Source organism: Pyxicephalus adspersus, chromosome 9 (genome assembly GCF_032062135.1).
Source record: "Pyxicephalus adspersus chromosome 9, UCB_Pads_2.0, whole genome shotgun sequence".
NCBI lineage: Eukaryota > Metazoa > Chordata > Amphibia > Anura > Pyxicephalidae > Pyxicephalus > Pyxicephalus adspersus.
Window position 1 is genome coordinate 39,226,151 of NC_092866.1, and position 13,806 is coordinate 39,239,956.

Below are 13,806 nucleotides of genomic sequence, written 5' to 3' on the forward strand. Positions count from 1 at the left end.
TAAAGTGGCCTGGGAGAACCGTGGCTCTGGTGTGGTGGTCCAGCTTGCCGCAGCAACTGCTACATCACCCAGTGGCACGCACCAGTTTTCAGGCAGTCAAGGCTCCACCACCTCAGCTGAAAGGAGCTGTATGTCATTTTCATCTTCTGCTGGTCCAGATGCTCCTGCTCCTCTTCCCCCTACTCCTCGTCAGTCATTCCGTCAGCAATCGATCACCGAAGCGATTGCGAAGAGACAACAGTATGCATGCACTCATCCAACGGCGCAGAAGCTGAATAAGCTCCTGTCAAATTTGCTGGTGCTGCAGTCCGTGCCTTTCCAAGTGGTGGACTCTGCATCTTTAAGAGAACTGATGGCTTGTGCCAAGCCGAGGTGGAGAGTCCCAAGCCGTCATTTCTTTGCAAAAAAGGCAGTACCAGCCCAGCACAAATATGTAGAACAGAAGGTGGGCCAGTCCTTGAGCCTGTCGGTGTCTGCCAAAGTGCACGGCAGCGCCGACGTGTGGAGCTGTAACCACGATCAGGGACAATACATGTCCTTTACGGCCCACTGGGTGAATGTGGTTCCTGCACACCCACACCAGCAACTTGGCCAGGTGACACCGCTTCCGCCCACGTTCTCACGCCGCTAGTCCTGCGACAACGTCCGCCTCTGCCTCCTCATCCTCCACCATGTCCTCAGCCTCCACTGCAGGTACAATTCACAGTGCCCCTCCAGCATACCACATGTGCAGGGCACGACGGTGTCACACTGTTCTGCACCTGGTTTGCCTGGGCGAACGGAGTCACATAGGGGAGGAACTGCTTCCCGTGATTCATCAAGAAATCGAATACTGGCTTTCTCCGCAACAACTCAAAATCAGAACCATGGTGACCGAAAACGGGAACAACATGGTGTCGGCGTCGAAGAAGGCTGAGCCATGCGCCCTGCATAGCACAGGTGTTCAATCTGGTTGTCAAGCGGTTCCTGAAGTCTTCCACCCATCTTCAAGACATCATAAAAATGGCCAGGAAACTTTGCATGCGCTTCAGCCACTCGTACACTGCAAAACACACCCTCCTTGAGCTGCAGCGGCAGAACGGCACCCCTCAACATAGGCTGATATGAGAGGTTTCCACCCATTGGAATTCCACCCTCCATATGTTGGACCGACTATACGAACAGAGAAAGGCCATCAACGATTTCTTGATGATCCAAGCGGATAGGAGTACTCCCATGTGTAACTTCAATGTCAGCCAGTGGCAGCTCATGCTTGACGGCTGCTGTTTGCTCAGGCCCTTTAAGGAGGCCACGTTATTTGTCAGTCGCCAGGACTACAGGATGAACAACGTCATTCCACTGCTTCATGTCCTGAAACAGATGCTGGTAAATCTGGCTGGTCAGGGGACTGGAGACGTGGCGCCTAGATCTCATGGCCACATGAGTCCTGTGGGGGCTGAACTGGAGAAGGAGGAGGAGGACATTGGAGCACAGGCATTGTATAGCAAAATGGGTGGTTTTTCTACTCAGGTGACAGGAGAAGAGGAGCAGGAGCAGCCAGAGGATCAAGAGGGAGATGACGAGGCAGAGGACCCAGACACACCGTGGCAGTATGCAGTGGAGATGGAGGCAGGAAGTCCCTCCGAGTCACTTGCACAAATGGCCCGCTTCATGGTCACTTGCTTGCGTAGAGACAGCCGAATTGTCACCATTCGGCAGAGGGATGACTTCTGGCTCTCCACCTTGTTGGATCCTCGCTACTGGTCCAATATGGGGGCCTTTTTTACACCCGCTGAAAGGGAGGACAAACTGAACTACTACAGAGACATCCTATGTAGTCAGTTGGCCGCTGCCTATCCGCGCCATCGTCAATCATCTCGCAGGTCTAACCGAGGGAGGCTGTCTGCACTCACGTTCCACTGCCATGGCTGGGGAGGGGTGTGGTGGCAAGAGCAGTACCAGCTCTATCAGCAGCAGCCTGAGTCTAGAGTCGCTGATGAGCAGCTTTCTTTACTCACATAGTGAAGAAACTACTCACCAGCAGCTAGACAGCAGAACCTGAACCAGCAGGTGGTGGCATACTTGGAGTGCACCCTGCCTGCCATCATTGAAGATCTGCTGGACTACTGGGCAGCCAAACTGGATTTGTGGCCGCAACTGGCTGAGTTTGCCCTTGAAAAGCTGTCCTTTGTAGCCAGTAGTGTGGCATCAGAGTGGGTGTTTAGTGCGGCGGGGGCCATAGTTACCCCAAGAAGAATTCGCCTGTCCACCCAAAATGTGGAGAGACTGACCTTTGTCAAAATGAATCAGGGGTGGACCTGCCAGGATTTTCACTCACCAATGCCAGATGCATCTCATGCTGCTGCTGCCATCTGCACACTATGTCATCTTGCCACTCTGTGGTGTCCTCCTGATACTGCTGCTGCCGCCACCTCCAGACTCTGTCATTGTGCAACTCTGTGGCCTTCTCCTGATTCTGCTGCTGCCGCCACCTCAAGTCTCTGTCATTGTGCCACTCTGTAGCCTCAAGTCTCTGTCATTGTGCCACTCTGTAGCCTCAAGTCTCTGTCATTGTGCCACTCTGTAGCCTCCTGATGCTGTAGCCAACTCTACGGTCTGTCATTGTGCCACTCTGTGGCTTCCTCATGCTGATGCCACCTCCACATTCAGTCATTGTGCCACTCTGTGGCCTCCTGATTCTGCTGCCACCTCCACACTCTGTCACTGTGCCACTCTGTGGCTTCCGCCTGATCCTGCTGCTGCCGCCACCTCCACAGTCTGTCATTGTGCCACTCTGTGGCTTCCTGATGCTGCCGCCACCTCCACACTATGTCATTGTGCCACTCTGGAGCCTCCTGATGCTACCCCCACCTCCACACTATGTCATTGTGCCACTCTGTGGCCTCCTGATGCTGTCGCCACCTCCAGCCTCTGTCATTCTGCCACTCTGTGGCCTACTCATGATGCCGCCACCTCCAGACTTCACTCTGTTGCCTCCTCCTGATGCTGCTGCTGCCGCCACCTCCAGACTCTGTCATTGTGCCACTCTGTGGCCTCCTAATGCTGCTGCCACCTCCACACTGCCATTGTGCCATTCTGTGGCCTCCTGATGCTGCTTCCACCTCACCACTATGTCATTGTGCCACTCTGTGGACTTCTCAAGCTGTTCTCCCACCCTACCCACTCTATGACTGGGCCACTATTTTGCCTTTTTGGCCTGGATGACATCACTATTTATTTGACCCATCTTCTGATCTGTCAGAAGGAAGGAAAAAAGAGACGCACAACTGATCCTGTCTGTGTAGCAGCTGTAAGGCCTGTATGGTCCCCTCAAAATTGGCTTATGATTTAGTACCCAAAAGCAGGAGTGGGTGCAAAACACAGAAGACATGCAAATATTCAATTCACGTGTCATCTCTGTTTTGGATCCACTCCTGTTTTTTTTGGCATTAGCAATACTGATGGATTATTGAGCAAATGCTAACCGAGTGAAGGCATATGCTCCACAGACAGGATCCGATTTTTGTGGGTTATTGTTCTGACAGATCAGAGAAAGGACAAAATAATCAGTGACGACAACACAAAATTACTGCTGACACCCTCTCCACTCTGTCGGGGAGGGCTCTACTTGTATAAGCTGTTAATAGAACAGGTTCTATAGACATCTATGTGGAATCAGCTGACGAGGGTGTAAAAGGAGTGCGCTTCTTCCTGACGCTAACAAGGTCCTGTAAGGAGTTCATACTTGAGTTATAAGTGTGGAGTGATTCTAATAGCAACGCCTGTCATCTGCATGTCATACTGACTCACAGTATTGTTTCACTACCCCAGCAGACTCCCTATGCATGTTACTGCAACGCACAGTGTTCTACACCACTATCAAGGCTCTCTGCAGGCCGGAAAGAGACGTTTTGTACCGCGATTCGCCGCAAATAAATTTGGATCGAAGCAAATCGTTTTGAAAAATTCAGCGAAATGGTCTAATCGAATTTTTGAGAAATTCGCTCATCTCTAGTGATGTGGATGGATAATAAAATAGAGACTCTTGCTAGATGTAGTTATGAGACACTCACTTAGTAAGACTGGTATGTTAGCTAAAGAGTTAGCACCCATATGAGACATGTGGGATTCTAGTGTCAGGATGACAACTGGGGGTCTTATGTAGAGCGAATCAGATTACAATTGAAAGTGGAAGTGAAATAGTAGTGTATCAGAAGTAACCCTGGGGTATATACCATTGCTGGAGACTTTGGGTTCTTCACTGTCTAAATAATACTCTTAAGTTATTCTCTATTAAGCAGGATCATTTCAAGTATTGGACAAGTATTTGTGGTATACAAAAGGAAGAGGGGTTCATCTGTAATTTAACTGTCATTCCCACCTCCAATACTTACAACTGAAAAGATTTGCGGATGAGACAGATTTTTTTTCCAGCTTTTTGTTTTTATCTCGTGCATCTCTGACCAGTTTATCAGAAGAATTGTGTCTTTGTAACCTAAGAGAGAAAGAAATAAAGGGAACAATAACACAGTCCAAAGACAGCAATAATTATGTTCATTAATTTCTCGGGGCTTTACATCATTCATCACGCTCACCTAAATTACTGTACTTACAGAGCAGAGGGCACACATACTCGGGTGGACACTATCAGGATATATTTGTATTTTCCTATAAAGAGCTTAACCAGTCACCAAGTCTTGTAATATCAAGTCCAAGGCCTTTAAGCGATGTGGTAACTATTGTAACTGGCAACTTTTTTTATAATAAAAGTTGAAATTCAACACGATGGATTTACTAACATCATGTTGAATGCTTTTCTATTTTCTTTGCATTGCATTTTGGAGGCATCTTGTTTACTTGACTAAAAAAGGACAATACTTAAAACAACACATTCAAATTCATAATAGCTGTATTGCTCAATTGTAGTCTAGTTTGAAGGTCCAAAGGTCCAATAGTTGCCTGTGCTGTCTGGCAGAAGCATCTGGTTAACAAAACTAGCTTTAGAAAGTGTCTTTGGCAGGTGACACATTACACACAAAACATGTGTTTTAACTGTTTGCTTAGCTGTTTGCCTGGGCTTAAGGGTTTAATTGAGAACTCAAATCATTTCTGAAGATTGATATTGGAAAAACACAGACCTGAAACTTCCAACAGTTATATAATGAAAAGCGAAAGCATAAAGGATTGGTGTACTTTTAAGAAAAAGGCACCTGCCTACCACAAACTGACTCCTCCATGAAAAAAAAAGAAAATTAAATTACAGAGCTCAGATCCAGACCTATAATAGGGCCATCGATCTGTTCTGCTTTGTTACTCTGCAGTCCTGTCTTATCCATGGAAAAGTGCCCTGTCATACCAGTTAATGTTTTTTTTCTTTATGGCAGGCATTGATATATGTCTAAGACAGCAGGGTAGAAAGAAGAGTAGTGGATAAATATAGCTAAAGTCATGTCAATGTCAGATGTTTGTAAGGCTGAATGAAAGGTCTTGTAGATTAGTTGCAAAGCTTCTAATGAATTAGTAGACTAATTTTTCACAGGAAAAATAAAAAAAATAACAACCTAGTTGGCTACACTACTAATACTGAGTAGTTAAACATTTTCATTTCTAGCTACACAAATAACAAGTACTATTCTGAATGAATTGGCTAAAGTTTTCATGCTTACTGGAATTTCCTTGTCTTCAAGACCTTGTGAAAGGTCCAAGTCAAAGACTTTCTTTGAAATCATAGAACAAACAGACTGAAAAATCATTAAGATGGCTCTCTCATCAGTTTATTAGTGCTGCCAAAGGGATTCTAAACGTTGGTACACAAGAGCATCTGCTGCCAATTTTGCAAATGGTATTTGATTGATCAAAAGCCCCAAAACATAGCATACATGTGTACAATATTTCTAAAGCTGTCATATTACTTTTGTATTTTATGTGTTTGTATTATAGATAGGGACAATGCTGGCATGTGAAGGGTCTTCGCTGTGTTTTCTATATGGCCAGTGAAAGTGAGTATTATGCATGTGTGTATATAAAGTGGATGGTTGCTATGTACATGAGAGCCTTGCTCCTACTCACCAGTTATATATATAGATATGTTATTGAAAATAGCCAACTGTTTTGTTAGATGTTATTAGAAATTATGCAGATTCTTTTGCAGTCAACATGCACACGTAGGGACATATTTACAAAATGTTTGCCAGGTTAAAAAAAAAGTAGGCAAATTCATCCCTAATATTCAAAAGGATTTGTCTTTACTTTCAGGTAAGATTTCTCTAGGTAAAACTCAATATTCTGCGGTTGACACTTGTTAGATAAAAATCTAGCCAGGTTGAAGATCAAGCAAATCTGGAATGTACTAGTGGGCCAGCTTTCCCACCTAACATTCACAGGTGAGCCCCAATTACATCTATGCAAAAAACGGAATGACAAACTACTGCTTAAGAAAGGTATGGGGAGCCAGGCACTGTCAAATTTGGATTACCACTACAAAAAAAAGTTTTGAAAATTTTGTTTGTCAGGGAAAGTATCTTTAGAGAACAACATTGATCCTGTAAATGACCTGCTTGGGGTATCCCTTAAACATTTTTATATAGATAGTTGAAAAGTGAATCAGTCTCAGAACACCTATTTAATGTACAGCGCTGCGTAATATGTTGGCGCTATATAAATCCTGTTTAATAATAATAATAATAATAACACAGTTGGAAATATGGGCAAAGGTCAGCTGAACCAGTGGACGCAAAATTGAAAAATACACTTTTATTGTTTACTGAAAGTTCAATAAACTCAACACAATCTTGGTAACAAGTTATTGTCTACTTCATGACAATAAACAACTTGTGGGATCTGAGGGTGGATCAGCATTGCAAAAGTTAACAATAAGAAGTATTCAAACTATTTTCCTTGTACTAAAGGCATTTATTGCTCAAATATCCAGTGATATAGGCCAGTCAGAAAGAGGACAGTTGTTTTATTATTCTCCAGAGATAAGGCATTCAAACTATGTGGTTAGTCTACATTCTAGCATCTATATATGCCTAGGGCTTCCATGATTTTAAAGGAAACCAAGGGCACTCATGTGATAGGAACTAGTCTTAGCTTCAAAATGATCCCATACAGAAAGATAATATAAATCAGTCACATGATATAAATACATACATAATAAACTTTGTATTATTTAAAAAACAGGATAAATGCTAAAACCAACAACTGTATATGTTGGAAATGTTTACTGTGCTTAAGCAGTACCCTAAAAGTGTACATTTTTTGGAATTTCTCCTTAAGATTGGAAGAGCATTTCCCAGTAAGAGAGTGCCTGCAGCCTGTATATCTGAAGTGTGAGGTTAAGACACTACTGCATCAGATAGCTATTCTAATTAGAATTGAAGTGAGATTTAATGATCTTGCTACTGTGCACTGCTTCTTGCTAGAGGCTCTGACAAAAAGAAGCAAAAGCCTTTACTACCAAGATGGCAGCCTCCACATGGCGTAGAACAGGGGACTGAAAATGATGAAATATTACTGAGAACTAGTAATTTTGTTCTCTGCTTGCTGTGATATTGGGCATAATAAGTGCTGATTAATTGTAAATGTCTTTGGTCTTTGTTTGAAAATATAACAGACAAGGGTCATAAATTACCCCTTATCAGATATTTCTTCATCTGACAACCAGCATCTTTCCCGACCCTCTAGTTTATAACACCCATTGTAAAAGTTGGAGTTTTGTGTCTCCATGTGTCATATACCTCAGATAATGCTAGTAGAGTGGCCTCAGATTGAACTCTGAGCTGTATTCAGAAACCCATTTATTAATATTCTTTATATTTCAATTATAATGTCCTGTATAAAGTAGTAGTTGGGTTATTTATAGCCAGATCATTATGGTGGGCATTTTAAAACCAAGAACTAGTCTCCTAGGCCTCAGGAAACCCTGGAAACCATATTTAGCCTGTTCTGGTGAACCATAAGTCCCAGGACATGCCTAGTTTGGTCTCTGTGAATGCCGTATTTTGAGGTGATTAATAATCTGGGGGTTGGCATTTCATAAAACCTGTACTTATGAGTCTATTAATATTGGCTAGAACAAGGGCATTTTGCAAGTGTCCACAAGCATCATAATTCATGTGGAGACAGCTCCCACCCTGCTGTCATTGGATTGTTGTATTATTCCCACCTCTGTGGTTGGCATAGAAAAAGCCATGTAAACCTAGCAGAGGGAGCTCTCACTGATTCCATCCTGTTGCTAAGGACAACAGCACTGACACATTGAGCACTTCAGCGAGCCCAGTGACTCTAATAACTTGGACTTTACACAGCAACCTGGACCAAGACAAACCAACTCTACCCTAAGTATTATTTCACAGTTTTCCCTTTTATTTCATGCTGTTGCTATTGTTCGGTTATTGTTCTTTGATTAGACTTTATTTTTCTGTATTTTTGGTATGTTTTTACTTAATAAACACTGGAAAAAGCTGAATCTCTGAAGTAGAAATAGTGTAACTTGCTAACCCGAAAAGGCTACTATACTGCCTTTTTTTGGCACAGCTTTGAAAAGTCAGTTCCCTGGCATGTTCATGAATCTTTCATCAACATTTAATTGATGAATGTTTTGATTGAAGCTGCTGTTCATCATCTGAAAATTCTAGGATGTGGCTCTCATTTAGTAGCTTGTTTACATCAAGGATTTTGGAGGGGAGCAAGTGCTCCTAATGAAAACCAGAAAGGCTGGGGGGTGTGGTCGCACGGTGCTAGCGGTGGACGCAGCCTAGTTCAGCTCCTGTACCGGCCCACACTCTGGCTCGTTTCAACACAGAATTATGGGCAAGCAGAAGCACCAGCCAGATCCCAAGGCTTCCAAGACCCATGCAATAGCCTCCTCTGCTCACCGGTCCACGATCCTGGCTCTCTTACAACAAAAGCTGGCACTTGGGAACCACGTAGCCAAGATTGCGCTCGCAGCTTCTCCCTACACAGGGGAGACCATGAGGCTTCTCCCCCTTCCTCCCCTGGGCTGGCAGTTTTATCAGGGAGAGTGGGACCTTCTCCTTGTGGTTCCTCTCCTCAATCAGTCACACCTTCCTCCCCCGACATTAACGGGCTCCAGGAGGAGGACTACATGGCGACCCATGGGATTTAAAGGGCCAGTGCACCCCAGCAACTATTGGCTCCCCCCACCTGACTCTCACACAGGAGTTTCACAAGCTCAAGACAGTGGGGCTTCCTCACATATTGTGCCCACCACTGCTGACTGCACATCCAGGATAATGGCTACAGAGGATACTTTCGGTGCGGATGGGGGATCCCACATCAAGGTAGGCATTGCTGCCCATGGCAGTTTTCAGCCCCTCCAGCCCCCTCTCCCCAAGAGGATCCCCCCTCATACAGCCTCCCCCGTGGCTCTGACTGTAGCATCATCTCCCCTCTCAAGCTCTTCATACTGGCTTAGAAGTAACCTCTGCCAGGTAGCATTTACCTACTACTAACCTTCACCTGCCGTGGCAAGATTATATGCAGTTTATCCCCACTAAGGAGGACTTCTGCCAACTTATAAATGAGATCAAGGAGACATTTGGTAGTGAGAGGGGGGACCTCTGCTCACAGACAGAAAAGGTCGATTCAGTGGATGAAGATTTACAAGCCTCCAAATCAGTTGTTACTCTTTTACAACAGTGTGTGCAAGCCCAGGAGGTCGCTAACCAGGACCTTGGCTACCAACTGGAAAATTTAAATAACCAAGGGTGCGCCAAGATATCCGTGTAAGGGGCCTTCCTGGAGCTACTTCTGCTAATGACCTTCCTCGGGTTCAACAAGCTATATTCCATAATATTCTTGGTCGCCTACCAACAGATTCCATTGCACTGGATTATGCACGTAGGGTAGCTAGCCCGGAGGGCCCAGCTTCCAGGCCCTGTGATGTTATATGTCGAGTTCAAAATTATACTCTCAAAGAGGAAATCATGAGCACTGCCCGGAACATGTGGTCCGGTGAGTTAGTTGGAATTACAACTGATGGTGGTACAATTATTTCCAGATCTCTCCTGGTCTACATTACAGCGACACCGTTTATTACAACCACAGTGCTAGGGGATAAATCTTTCCCCTACAGATGGGGCTTTCCCTTTAGCCTCAAAGCTTGGAAGGAAGACAGATCTGTCATTCTATGCTATCCTGAAGACTTACAATTCTTTTGCCAGGAACTTGAGATTGCTTGCCTGCCAATTTTAGGTTGGGATCCTTTACTGATAGCAGCGGTTCGTAACCAACTGCTACAGAAACAGAAACGGAGGTGCTCAGCGCATCCAAGTCCTACAGCATTTTTAAGCTCTTTAATGGTTCTTCAGCATATTAAGGGACATTTGAATATAAGTGATTATGCCTGTTTTTTCTTTGGTCTGCTTTCCTTTGGTTTTTTTTTTTTTTGTTTTCCTTTTACAGCCTCTGCATCCTCTGCAATTTTTGAAGTTTGCCTGTTGCAAGCAACCGTATTAATAGGAGTGCAGTTAAGTTGGTGGAGCATCTGTATCTAAATGATTAAGCCTTGTATTCATGATTGCCTGGTTTTTCCTGTTTTACTTCTTGCCGCAGTGATGCAATCTTTAGCAATGTTTTATTAAGCTGGCTTGTAATGGGCAAAGGTTTGACTAAATGTACAGAACATTTTATGCCGAGACATAGGCCCTAATTCATCAAGCAGAATCGGACGTTTGCTCGAGTGCGGATTTCATTGATGAATCAGGGCCATAGTGGGGTGGTGCCCCCCCTGCGATTTCCTGGGGGGGTAACCATCTCAACTCTCTGGAGATTGCCTATTGTAGGCAACTATTTATATATGCGTACAGCTAAGCAGGTGGTTTATCTGTGTACTAACAGAAAGTGAAATTGAATGATTATGCTTGCTACTCATGGTTGTCATGCCTCTTCTGTTTTTATTTCTTGCTGCAGTTATGCATTCCTTAGCAATTTTTTTTTTGAAGCTCACTTGTAACAGGCAAATGTTTGACTATATGAACAGTTAACTTTATGCTAAGATACAAAGGGGTGGCACCCTTTCCTGGGGGGAGGAGGGTGCCATTTCCTTTGTTGTGCGCCAGTTTATTGTGTCATTTAGCCTGTACTTTACCTGAGCGACTAGCTGTTTTTTTTGTGCTTTTGTCATGTGCTGCTCAATTTTTTGTATTTACTATTTATTTTTTGTATTTTGTATTGTATTGCACATGGTCGGGATGTTTGACATGACCCCCATTGGGACCTCCATCTCACCCGAATCTTTTTCCGGCCCTGGGAGTAGTCTCACCCACAGGAGCCCTTTGGGTGCTGCGGACGCCCCTACCGAAGTAGGTCAGTGTTAATTTTGTTTTCTGTTTTTTTCCATAGTGTCTTTGTTTTTTTGTGTTTCTCTAGGTCACTATTAGACTCCTTTTTGTCAAGCCAAAATTACTCTACTTTACTGGTTTTAAATGAGGTTTCTAGAGGTTGTTTTGCATGTACTGCCTGTTTATGTGTCTTATACTGGTAAGATCTCAGGAGGAGGTGGCCTAGACCAGCATGTTGGTCTTAAGTGTATATCCTTGAATGTTAAGGGGTTAAATTCTCCTTCCAAGCGTAAACTGGCCTTACAGAAATGTAGACGCCTATGCGGAGATGTTGCATTCTTACAAGAAACCTATCTGACTGATCCTGGGGCCTCGCAAAGAGGTACTATCCTCTGATTTTTGCAACCACAATGGCCAACTCTAAATCTTTAGGGGTTGCTATCCTGATATGTTTAGAGATCCCTTTTACCTTAGCCCAATCAATTATAGATCCGGAAGGTCCTTATGTGCTGCTTCAAGGCCATATTAATTCTGTAGCTGTTGTACTCTAGAATATTTATGTTCCTAACACCGCGCAAATTGCTTTTTTAGGGAAGGTGTTGAATCTTATACATTTCCTACCCCATAAATACATAGTGGTTGGGGGGATTTTAATCTTCCTCATTCGCCTTCATTGGACCGTCTCTCCTCTGATGGAGGGAAGCACCCACCTCCTGTATTTCCTCCTACTTTAGGACCCTAATGCATACATTTTCTCTTTATGACACCTGGAGGGTCCATCATCCTGGAGACAAAGAATTTACTTTTTTACTCCACACCCCACAACACCCATACTAGGATAGACTATTTTTTCATCAATTTCCCAGTGCTTAAGGCCATTAGGAAATCTTGTATTGGACACATTATATGGTCTGATCATGCTCTAGTATCTAAAGATATGGACGCCGAAAATGCCACTGGATACTTCATGAGTATTTACCTAAGTATTCTCCTACTAAACTTGCTCTAAACTCTGAATTGGGGCGCTATTTTAGAGAGAACGCTGATTCAGTCTCTGAAGTATCAATCATTTGGGAAGTGCACAAAGCGGTGATTAGTGGGCATTGCATTAAAGAGTCTTCTTGGCTTAAAAGGGATAAGGTATTTCGTAGGTATCAACTCGCACTGTCCCTGAAAACACTAGAACAGAACCTTTTGAGGAACCTTTCCATAACAGTAACTTGTCAGGTGTCAGTCCGCAATCAGCTGAAGGAACTAGATGTCGAACAAATAAAAAAGGCCTTGTTGTATACACGTAGGGGATTTTACGATAAAGGTAATTTGGCTGGTTCACTGTTAGCAATGATGGCTCGAGATCCAGCAGTGGCAGCCATTCCCGGGGCTATTAGGGATAAACAAGGGGTATTGAAACATGATCCCGAACACATTGCACAGATCTTTAGTGATTTTTATGCTGATCTGTATTCCACAGTAAAATAGATTCATACCTAATTCATTGATCTTTGCCCACACTCTCAGCTTTTGTGGTTGATTTGCTTAATAGTGCCACCTCTTTGGCTGATGTTACTATAAATCGTTTAGCTCTGTCTTGGTACCATATCTTACCTCCTTGTTTAACAGTTTCATGGAGGGATCTGTTATTCCATCTACCATGCTACATTCTCACACATCCCTTTTTCTGAAACAAGGTAAAGATAGAGCAGGCCCCACTATCTATCCGCCCAAATTCCCTCCTAAATTCAGATCTGAAACTTTTTATTGGAATTATGGCCACATGGTTAGGTAAGCTGCTCCCTTCTCTGATTTCAAAGTATCAGGTGAGGTTTATTGTGGACATCAAGCAGCGGACAATACGAGGAGAACAGTGTCTCTAATAGATGCAATTAATAAACTAGATCAAGAGGTTTTACTTCTCAGCTTAGACACTAAGAAGGCTTTTGATAGGCTTAGCTAGCCTTTTTATGCTTAGAACATTATGTGCTGAGGGAATAGGAGGGCCTTTCCTACAGGCTATAAAGGCCTTATACTCGGACCCATGGCTGAAGTCAACTTTTCCTATGTTATGTCCCCTATTATTAAAGTTTTGAATGGTAATAGACAGGTCTGCCCCCTATCCTCATTGCTATTTGTGTTGTGCATTGAGACATTACCGGAAACAATTAGGTGACATCCTGATTGATGGGGTCAATATTGTAGTGAGAGTATATACAATTTCCCTATATGCGGATGATATCTTACTTTCACTCACCAACCCATGTATCAAACTTCCGAATTTGCTTACAACTCTGACAAAATATGGCACCTGGGCTCTAAGACTCTCACTCTGTTTGAGGGGGCCTGTGCAAGTGGGCCTGAAGGCAATTTATCCAACAGCAGGTACCGTATTTTTCGGACCATAAGACGCACCGGACCATAAGACGCACCAGTTTTTAGAGAAGGGAAATGAAGAAAAAAAAGATTCTGAAACAAATAGTGTCCTAAAATATTTTATGTGCATTAAAAACCAACATCACAGTCATAA

The 13,806-nt window shown here is 43.7% G+C and overlaps 1 protein-coding gene across 3 annotated transcripts in view; it reads right to left on the reverse strand.

The window, feature by feature from the left end:
* The window catches only part of EML3 (EMAP like 3), a 76,116-nt gene that overhangs the window by 37,327 nt on the left and 24,983 nt on the right, over positions 1-13,806 (reverse strand). For all 3 annotated transcript variants that reach the window (XR_011922126.1, XM_072421623.1, XM_072421624.1), the window contains one exon: positions 4,374-4,474. Coding sequence is in view for 2 of the 3 variants with exons in the window: in XM_072421623.1 (XP_072277724.1) it covers positions 4,374-4,474 (101 nt within the window). In the remaining variant the exon portion in view is untranslated. The remainder of the gene's footprint in view (positions 1-4,373; positions 4,475-13,806) is intronic.